The sequence below is a fragment of the Pholis gunnellus genome (assembly GCF_910591455.1).
Source record: "Pholis gunnellus genome assembly, chromosome: 10".
In the NCBI taxonomy this organism is placed as follows: Eukaryota; Metazoa; Chordata; class Actinopteri; order Perciformes; family Pholidae; genus Pholis; species Pholis gunnellus.
In genome coordinates, this window is record NC_136537.1 from 15,496,426 (window position 1) to 15,507,535 (window position 11,110).

At 41.4% G+C, this 11,110-nt stretch overlaps 1 protein-coding gene across 1 annotated transcript; it reads left to right on the forward strand.

Moving 5' to 3' along the window:
* Positions 1-1,786: 1,786 nt before the first annotated feature.
* On the forward strand, positions 1,787-10,610 carry slc24a6a (solute carrier family 24 member 6a; the record flags this gene model as incomplete). Its single annotated transcript, XM_079167024.1, has 17 exons — positions 1,787-1,895; positions 2,143-2,244; positions 4,124-4,200; positions 4,335-4,409; positions 5,050-5,134; positions 5,944-6,047; positions 6,203-6,277; positions 6,645-6,670; positions 6,777-6,830; positions 6,954-7,090; positions 7,389-7,477; positions 8,706-8,973; positions 9,147-9,313; positions 9,425-9,539; positions 9,728-9,840; positions 10,185-10,250; positions 10,500-10,610. 17 exons carry the CDS (start codon positions 1,787-1,789, stop codon positions 10,608-10,610), a joined length of 1,773 nt encoding a protein of 590 aa, XP_079023150.1.
* Positions 10,611-11,110: the final 500 nt, after the last annotated feature.

Below are 11,110 nucleotides of genomic sequence, written 5' to 3' on the forward strand. Positions count from 1 at the left end.
TACTAGACCTTCAGACCAAAAGGTACTTCAGTTTCACATCAAAAATACAGATTTCGTGTTCTTTATGTTTCCTCGTTCATTGTCGTCCCTCTGGGTTTCTCCGTTGTCTAAGGTTTGCAGATGTGTTCTCTAGAGCAGGACTTCTTCTGGTGTTTGTCGGCGTTCTCACTGTTTTGGCCTTTGTGACTTCAGTAAACTGGACAGGAAATTGTATTTCCATCAACACCTTGTGGAGCAGTGCACGCCTGATGTTAGAACCCTACTGCCATGTGCATTATGTGGCCTTACCTCCTATCTGATTCAAACACTCTTTTAAACATGTTGACTCCTTTTATCTGACTGATAGTCTGGGTTTTTGAATTTGGTTTAGTGCTGAATTTCTTCTTTTTGTTTTACAAAAATACATGAATACATTTGCAATTTAATATAAATCATTCTGCACATTTACTAAGCGTTTCAGTAGCTGAGTTTGATAAAACACAGTCAATAACTTGATAAAAATGTCTGCAGTGAAACGTACTAAATATTGTATCAGTAAATGTCTCGATTTAAAAGGACTTAGATTTTAGACTTAGACATTTTATTTTAAAAAGAATTACTTGATTTTAGTTTAGAGGAGGAGATGTATGATTTAAAAAAAAATGTACATTGAAGAAAATCCTGCTCAACCCAATTTCTATACAACATTTGTATAATTTAAGAAACTATTCTTCCTGGCTACCACACGTCTGACTTAAACACCAAAGTCAATCAATGAAAATAATATATATGCTCTATATATGTATACCTTTTCAACTCTATTAAAAACATACTCAGACAGTTTTTGTTTGCTGTGATTGTTTCTCCTATTGTGGCACAACGAAGGAAATTGGAAGTGGAAGTTTAGAAAAAGTCCACTTAATTTTTTGCTGCAATTTTTCAGTTTTTTTTATTTACACAGAAAGATCACTTTGGATTCTAATTGCATACAAATAGCTTTAGACGTGGATCTTTGTGGCAAGTATGGAGAAATGACAGCAGCCAATAAATCATTCAGTGTGCATATCAAGCAACGTGAGTATTGTATGAAGATCCACTTGAATAACGTGTAGCAATCCTTTAACAAAGAGTTGACTTCTTAGTTATTTTTGTGAGAATAGCCTCACCCTGCCCAATATAGAGAAATAGCTTAGAGTAACAGTCAGACCATTACTGATGAGTTTTTTTTAACGCATCAGCAGATCCGGCCATCAATTATTATCAGGTAAGTCTCTCAGTTCCACTGCAACAGTATAAATGTTACCAATTACTTTTACACATTTTGAATTACATGCACCAGTGAAAGTGCATATTTGCGCCCAATGCCTTCCCGTCTCTCCAGTCGCCCCTCCCAGTTGAAGGCGCTCCCTGGTGGTCTTGTCCATGACTTGAAAACACCCCCTCCCATACAGAGAACCGCTAAGTGCGGCTTCATATGTAGGGCAGAAGAGAAGGAGATGACGGTCTGAATCGAGAGATGTTTTTTTTATATATCGGAGCTGGCTGATGATTTCATTGTGTGTCTGGTGGAGTTTGAGCTCGTGCGTGCGGATGCTGCGTCGGTGCTGAGATGCTGATGACAGGCCGAGCCCACCAGACATACTCCTGTATCGTGGATGGAGCCCAAAGCTAAAATAGCCGAAAGAAGATAAATCGTAAAAATAAAAGGAGAGGCCAGTTTGATCCAGTCTGTTTTTGGGGAGGACCGTGTAGCGGCGGAGGCGACATGATCTGAGCGGAGAGCCGGCGAGCGAGGGCGTCTGGCGGGATGAAGGCACCGAGGAGACCGAGACAGACGCGTCTCCTCCCGCGGCTCTGCGTCTGTGGAGTCACTCTGCTCGTAGTCGCCTGGGTCTTCAACTTCAACGATGTTACAGGTGCTTCACAAGGAATATACACTGATTCTTGTGTTGAATTTAACCAAGCAAATAACATTATTTAAATGTTAGATTGCAGTAATATTAGTTATTTACAACCATATGTTTTAGCAGCACAGTAGACAAATAAAAACGTTAAAGTTGGGCAAACTCACTGTATTGCTCAAACACTCAGATATACAGTATAGTGACTTATATATTTAGTTATGTATATATATATATATATATGTCAATCTCTATTTTTTAGGTTCCCACGCATCCACTGTGAATTATGACATCTCCTTGTCCAAGAGAGAGCTCATCCAGCAAGAAGAAGACAACAACAAGACTGACAGTGTTTCTAGATCTGGTGAGACATTTAACCGTGTGTGTGTGCGGTGTGTGTGTGTGTGTGTGTGTGTGTGTGTGTGTGTGTGTGTGTGTGTGTGTGTGTATATATATAAATACCGTATGTGTGTGTGTATGAGACAAGGGAGGGGATTTCTTCTTTTTTATCCTTACAAAAACAGACCCCATACAGTCACTTGTGAGTGTATTGAATTGGACTGGGGACCTTTCAACAGGCCTAGATTTAAGTTTGGGTTTGGATATCCATGTCGGAAATACTGTGATGATTAGTAACACAAGTGTGTGTGTGTGTGTTTTGTGTGCCGAGGCAGTGTGAGAGCGTTGTGTTTAATACAAGTCTATCTCCTCCGTGCATCAATCTGTGCCTCTCCGCTCCACCTCATCCATCAACTCTGCACATCTTGGTGTTTAAACACAGTTAGGCCTTTGAGGGGACCCGGTTGCTAGGAAACTGAATGCTGAGTTTGTGGTTGGATGGTGTGGTGCATCTGGAGCTGTTCAAAGTGCCTCTGCCCCGTTCTAATGACCTGCTGATCAGTAGCCTCTCATCAGCAGTTCTCTCATCGCTTGTGTGGTGCTTGGATCCATTTGGCTGGTTTGAAAGGGCTGAGAGAGAAACAGTGACATCATCTTACGATCTGAGAGATGAAGAGATTTAGTTGCCAATTACAGATAATAAAGCTGCATGTACTGAGCTAAAGAAAACTCCCTGTGGGGGAAACAGTACAGATTAAACTTCAAGGCCTCAAAGACATTATCTTCTTATTACTGTTTGCAAGAGCACCATCTTGTTCTTGGTGGTAGAAATATGCAAACTAAATCATAGTATCATTCAATATCTCTGCCTCCATCACCAAACATGATGCTTGTTCACCTCTAACTGCACAATGTTGCCTCTGTGCAAGATCTCATCCACTTTAGTCACACTTGTTTAACTCACATGTTTGTTGCGGCGGTTTTTATAAATCCTGACTCCTGAAATCTGAAAGTCACTTGGGAGGCAACTTTCCACGTTATTGTTGCTTTGAGCTGCCTCATAACAAAAGCTTTTTTTTTTATGGCGCAGTGAGTCGTGGCATTTGTTTGAGCTTTCTTTGAAAAACGGTGCAGTCGAGCATAACACCTCTTCTCAGTTGGAAAGACGGTGGTTGCAGTGCACTGTCTAACTCACCCAAATTAGATGCCTTATAAGAAATATAGCACACGCATCCGCAATGAGGCAGGATCAATACGACATCTGGTATTCCATTGGTTGGGGGCATTTTGACAGGGTTATTGCCCCCTAAAAGAAATCCAAGAGCAGAGGAGAAATCATGTTTTACGAGCACACAGAAGCAGAAGAAGTGTGAGGAGAAGGGCTGAAGCACATTAAATCTGTGCAGGCAATAATATATCTTGAGTGCAAGCGTACAGTTTGAGCAGAAATCAAAGTGCTAACTGAGAGTGAGGACCGGGTTTTAAAGGAAGGCATTACAAAATGTGAAGTGAAATCAATGACTCATGCTCTCGCATTGAAAGATCACTCTCTTGATTAAAGATAGGAAAAAAGCTCCATAAACAACACATTTAAAGGTATATTCAACATATTCCTAACACACAATATATACTATAGGCTGATACAAAAATAATCCCGTTTACAAACAGCAGTGGAGAATGCTATTACAGAATTGAAAAACCATATAATCAAACATAACATTTTTAAATCTTGCAGGGACAGATTAGCAACAAATCTTCTGATTTGAGAAGCTGGAAAATGTTTGCTTTGCCTGATTCTTCTGTGCTCAACCAATCGATTAATCCACTTATCGTTTCAGCTGTAGTTCAGGAATTTCCCTCCTTTTGTACATCGTTAGTTTACTGTCTGTCCGTCTCTTCTGCAGCTATCAGTGATTTTCCTGAAGACATCTTCACTCCAGAGCAGAGGAGACATGGAGCGATACTCCTTCATGTTCTCTGTGTGAGTATCGACTCTGCCTGAAAGCCAGAATTTGAAATGACGGAAGCTTCTTGCTTTGTTGGATTAAACTCACAAACAGATATATAAACCTATATAAGCCATGTGGTCAATAACCTGTCTCCTGTATTTCACAGGCTATCTACATGTTTCATGCGCTGGCCATTGTGTGTGAATTTTACTTTGTGCCATCACTGGAAAAAGTATCAGAGGTATGAACTAAAGACACATCTAATACATAAATAAAAGCATGTAGGACTTATACTATAGTTTGTCTACAGATAGCTGATGTTGTCTCTGTGTTTTTTCAGATAAACAGGGATTTCCCCTCTTAATGTTTCAAGGATAAAGAGTTATTTTCTTACTGTCTTTATATCTAATGAAACAAAGTAAACCAACAATGCATTAGTCCAGATATATATCGGTACGTTCTGTCTCCCCCATCTGCCACCCAGTCCCAAGCACATTTGTTTGAACTGAAGACGTAAATCTTTAATAACAGATTACATACTCATTGTTTACTTTTTTATTTTAAAGGCAAAATAACTGTTATGCAGTTTAGTGTTAGTTAAACATTAATCAAACATGAGTAAATAGTGCATTTGTTGGGGACTATTTTCAAATGTGGATTTATATTCATTGGGGACATGTGGGACTAACTCAAATTAAATTACAGTGCCATGTTCGTCTCTAGTGCAACAGTGGCTCATTTATGTGTTTTTGGAGACTTTATCAGGCTTTGGATACACATAGTAGGATCAAACCATTGATTTAGGGTTTGTTGACAGTAAGAAACATATGAAATATCACCAGTTTCATCCTTTTAATCTGTTTAAACTCGTCTTCCTCCAGAACCTTCACCTCAGTCAGGATGTTGCCGGGGCAACGTTCATGGCAGCTGGGAGCTCCGCCCCCGAGCTCTTCACCTCTCTGATTGGTCAGTATGGGCGCTCGTCTCATCAATGACTCACTCTAATGGGTTAGCCCAATGAGTGCTACATCAGTTCTCCAATTAAGTGTCATCACATCACCTGGTTCAGACTGAGAGGAGTCGAGTGGCTGGAGGCAGACACACTGATTTCAAGCGTTAAGTAGACGTGAACGAAGATGGCGAGAAGAGCACGTTTCATTTTGCTTGATGGATTACTTCAGTGGCCAAGATGTTCTCACAAGTATATATAAATAAATATAGACAACAAAGGGATGTTGTTCACAGTGTTTGGAAGCTTTGGCTCAGATATAAAACAGAGACAGAAACTCACACACATGTTTTAGAAATGAAAGACACTGGACACCATTGGGGATATATCCTGAAAACTACTTTTAATAGAAGACATATCATACGGTTTATTAAAACAGATATATTGTTGTAATTTGTAAGAATGAAACCTTTGCTTCTGAATCCATGTGGCTTAAGGACATTTTGTCTTATATTGCCTCTTATGTAATCTATTTTATTCTCAAAAGAAAGAAAGGCTGGCTTTCATAGGTATTGGAATGGCTTTAGGCAATATTGCAGTGAATATTCCACACGAGTAGCATAAGATAAAAGATATCCGCACAGCGTCTGTGGTTATGAACACAAGATGCAATATTTCTGTTCAAGGGAGAGCGACATTATGTCTAACTTTAACACATTTATGTATGCTTGGGAAATACAATCCATCATTTATTCATTTCAGACAACCACATTCAAAAAAATGTCTGATGATTCATAGCTTCTTTTTTCCTGTTCCGTGTTTTTAGGGGTGTTTATCACAAAAGGAGACGTGGGTGTGGGAACTATCGTGGGATCAGCTGTCTTTAACATCCTGGTCATCATCGGCCTCTGTGGCATCTTCTCTGGACAGGTACTGCTAAAGCAAAAAGGAGGAATAATATCACTTTTTCAGACCTAAAAGCCAATGGATGTTTTTAAAGCTTTTTTTAAAAATATGATTACATCATCTCATCTCAATATACTTGATTTCACTAATGAAAATGTACAATGTGCGTCTCTTTCCAGCCCATCTCTCTGAGCTGGTGGCCTTTGTTCCGTGATGCTGTCTTCTACATCCTGTCCATAGTGGTGCTTATCTTGGTGAGAAGTCCTCCAGTGTCCACAGACATCACCTACTTTAATTAATTCCTACATTTACAAGACCACAAACGGTTCATATGGCTACTAGTGGAGAGAAACTACTCACTCCATACAAAATTACAGCTTGATGGAACTGGACTTTTGAGGCCAATATTCATTCATTATCCTATCAGTTGTAATATTTTTTCATGAGGATCCTTTTAATTTGTTTAGTTTTAGAATTGTAACGAAGATGCGATGAGCTAATGCTAGTAACTTTATTAGCCGATATTTAGCTAATCAATCTTCTATTTTCCTTTGATGAGGTATGGAAAAAGTATATATATTTTTTAGATGTAATTAAAGTATATTTTCATTGTTTTTGCAGGTTATCTATGATGACAAAGTCCTGTGGTAAGCCTCTGTTGATTGGATGTCAGTTTGCAAGATAACTGTCAGTGTGACGAATGTATTCGTATTTATAAATATCTGTTGGTGTGTGTGTGTGTGCATGTTTCAGGTGGGAGACCATCATCCTGATGTCCATGTACGGACTATACATAATCATCATGAAGTGAGTCTCTTTTTATTCCTCTCACATTTACATCCTGCTGTAATCAAGCCACCACACTCTCTACTGAAGGTACTGAAGACACGACATCTCTGTGTGTGTGTGTGTGTGTGTGTGTGTGTGTAGGTTCAACAGATCTCTGTGCAGCCTGGCAGAGAGACACTGCACCAGGGCAGGTCAACCATGCCTGAGTAGCCTACGACGGACCACTGCTGTCGGAAATATCGGAGACTGTGACAACGACATGGTACCGCTGAAGCCAGGTGCTGGATCTTGTGTATGCACGTGTGAATGTGAACGTTCAAAACATGAAAAAATAAAAAAATGGTCCCTCTGTCTCTGAGCAGCATTCAACAGACCTAGTGACACATTTAAGGCTGACAGTCAAAACCCATTTGTGTTGCCCTGTGGATTTCCAACAGGCTGAAGTAGAACTAGACCACATTGATGGACACGATTTTTCTCCACTCTGTACTCTTTGTGTTCTTTTTCGTCTGCTGTCTGATTAAACTATCCTCTCTTTTCCACTGATATCTCCTGCTAACTTCCATCTACCCCCAGAGTCATGTGTGGTGGCCGGCCAGGACTCGGGGGTGGTGATGGTGGATGAGATGCTGAACCTGCATCCCCACCAGCTCTCCTTCTCAGAGGCAAGCCTCCGTCTTCTCATCACCCCGCATTTCCCCCCCTTCACCCGCCTGCGCATGGCAGCACGCATGGTCATCAACGAGGTACACTGCACTTGCTTGCACCCTTCACATAGCGTCAAGTTCCCCCGTGTTTTCGGCTAGGTTGGTGGGTATTTAAATGTGCATGTGCAGCATTTTAAAAAGCAGTATATCACTGTCAAATAAGCAGGGTCATATTGGTGAAATTACAGTATATTTAATGCAGGAACACTGCACTCACGCTTGTGTACCTGAACTGCTCCAGCGGTTAGTAAATCTATTCCTTTGTGCTGTAAAGTCCTCTCTTAGTAGTTGCTAACTACTTGCTAGTTTCTTTACTAAATCGTGTTGCACCATTAAAACTTATACCACAAGCTGTAAAATAACGGCCCAAATTTAGTTTTCGGGGCCTTTGCTACATTTAATTTCAATGTATATATATTGAGAAATGTGTGTTTCAGAGTTAGTGGTATCCATACAGTCTACAATGAGTGGGAAATGCTGAACTAACTGACTGTTTTCATTCATAGCAGAAAGCAAAGAGTGGCATTATATGCACTTATTGAAAGAAACAGCCGATCTCAGTGAGAATGCTGTTTCTCCATTGGAGCTTCTCCATTGTTGCTTTCTTTGCTGAAAATATTTTTTCCCCCACAATCTGCCATTATGAGATCTCTTTCAGCTTATCTCCATTTGTACTGAAAGAAAAGTCTGTGTGCGTTTAGAGGCTACCATTTCAGCTTGGTGGTGGTGTTTATGGTAATTGTGTTTTTGATTGCTATATGGATACTATGTGCTTGTGCACAGGAGTTTTGCAGTTAGACAGAAAGATGAGATCGATTTCTTTTTTACGTCATATTATCAAACAACATCCTATTTGCTGCCACAAAACAAACAGACTGCTGCCTAATGCATAATATTAACCCACAAAAGCAGACAAGAACTCAATCTTCAACATTGGCTGCCTCACTCTCTGGGCTCTCCTGCATGTGTGCTTGCCATTTCCAGTACCAAATTAAAGTGTGACTTCCCCTGCTGCCCCTGCTCTGTGTCATGCCCCAGATCGCTGCTTACCAAATCCGCTCTGGTGAATGTGAGGACATGCCCTACAGTCAGATTAAGTTCTTTCTCATTTCATTTAGATTTCTTCTCTTTTAATTTCCCTCTTTCTCTTCTCTGACTTAACCCTCACTCCCTCCCCACCCAACAGAGGCAGAGGCTGATTCGGTCCCAGGGGGGGCCGGAGGAGGGAGGAGCTTCGGGGGAGGAAGGTTTCGGTGCTAACGGGCCGTGGGGGAGGGAGAACGGGACGGCGTCGGAGGGAGACAGGCAGCCGCTTGAGGGAGATAAGGAGGGGGGTAAAGAGACCGGGGGGGAGACGGGTGGTGGAGCGCAGCCTAAAGAGGAAGAGGAGGAAGAGGAAGAGCAGGAGGAAGGAGAGGAGGAGAACACTCCTTTCGAACCCTTCGTTCTGCCAGGTGAGTGGTAAATGAAATCAGACACTCGCACATTAAAAAGCTAATTAAAAAGGGATGATACTAAGATTAACAAGCCATGCTACATGAATACGTTTGGATGAATCTGTAGTGATCCCTGTGGGGAAACTTGTGTGCACATGTTTGTGTGTGTGTGTGTGTTTTCATAATTCCAGATGGTTGGTGTGTGCGTCTGAAGTGGCTGCTCTCTTGGCCCTTGAGCGTCCTGCTTCACTTCACCATCCCCAACTGTAACCTGCCGCAATGGGAGCGCTGGTACCTGCTCACCTTCCTGTCCTCCACGCTCTGGATAGCCCTCTACTCTTACTTCATGGTCTGGATGGTAAGAAACACAGTAATGCACCAGCATGCTTGCGTGCACACACACACACACACACACACACACACACACACATAAATATACACGGCCTCTTCCCTCTGTGTCTCTGTCTAGGTGACCATAATCAGCAACACACTTGGAATTCCAGAAGTCATCATGGGCATCACTTTTCTGGCAGCCGGCACCAGTGTCCCTGACTGTATGGCCAGCCTCATTGTCGCCCGACAAGGTGTGTTTGAAGTGTCTCAGCACATATTTACATTGTTGAATCATTTATACCACCTAGCTTTTTAGCACATTTTAGTTACAAATCTAAATCGCATTCACAAGCACACTTTTGACAGAAAACTGACTGGATGTTATTTGAATGCCTTCGCACTTCTTAAATTTCACAAAGTTTTATCGTGTGTATGTCAGGGATGGGCGACATGGCTGTGTCCAATTCCATTGGCAGTAATATCTTTGATGTGCTGCTGGGCCTGGGCTTCCCCTGGGCACTGAGGACTATCATCGTCAGCTACGGATCAGTGGTAACCCGAAACGCTTCCTTTACCTGATTGATGTCTGATACAGCTGACTTGACCCATGATCTTAATAATATAACACTATCCTATTGGTTATCCCGTCTCTCCCCCTTGTCGCTGCTTCACTACCCACTCATATATAAAAAAAATACTTTTCTAAAATATATCTTACATCTGAGTATTGCTCAGCATTTCAAAGAAGAAATGAAGATGCCTTTAAACGTGAATGTAGTGGAGGACAAAATAAAGTAAATTACTGTATTCATGTAGAGAACACCTTGAATGAACACAGATTGTATCATTTATCAACATGTTAATGCTTTCATGTTAATGTCATCTCTGTTTTTTAGGTGACAATCAACAGCAAAGGCCTGGTGTACTCCGTGATTCTTCTGTTGGCCTCCGTCATACTCACTGTGAGTTAGATCCCCATCCCATCTGATCATTGTTGTTACAATTCAGTTAAATCATCTTATTTCTTAGATTGTAACATGAGCAAACAAAGTCTGCACCAACATCTGTTGCCTGTTTTTTTCTTCACCAATCATTTCGTCTTGTATTTTTCCTGTCTAGGCCCTTGTCTCTGTTTTCAAACTCAGAGAATTATATTTCGGGCAGTGCAAAGGAAATGAAGCTCTCTGTCTTTCCGTCCATCACTTTCTCAGGTCCTGTGTGTCCATCTGAACAGCTGGAGGTTGGACCGCAGGCTGGGACTCTGTCTCTTACTGCTCTACGCCATCTTCCTCCTCTGCGCCGTCGGCTTCGAGAGTTTGTAGAGGACATGCACCCTCCCCATGCACACTCACGTACAGGAGTCGTACAACAGGACGCACGAACAAGATGTCTGACTTGTTCTCCTGCTTCACTGCTGCCATTATTCATCAGATGTGCGGACGGGTGAATTTTCATTTCACATGGTTGAGCAGTGTTACTGCGACACCGGCTGCCTAAAAAGCTACATTGTTTACCTTTGATAAACAAGTATTTTACATAGTTTTGTACCTCCGGCCCAGATGTGTAATCAGACCCAACTGGTAATGCACTAATGTCTCGCATCGCAAACACATTTATAACGTATTGTATTTGTATTCTGAAACCAATATTGTATAGGGAACCCCAAAGTGTGTAACTTATTAATATTTTATGACTGCCACGAGTAACCTCAATGACCAGATGATTACACACAAATGTATGAAGTTGCTTCTCAGCGCTTGAAGTTATTTTATGTAAAGTTTAATGTCGAGTTTTCATCACGCCTTTGTGTCTGTGGTTGTAA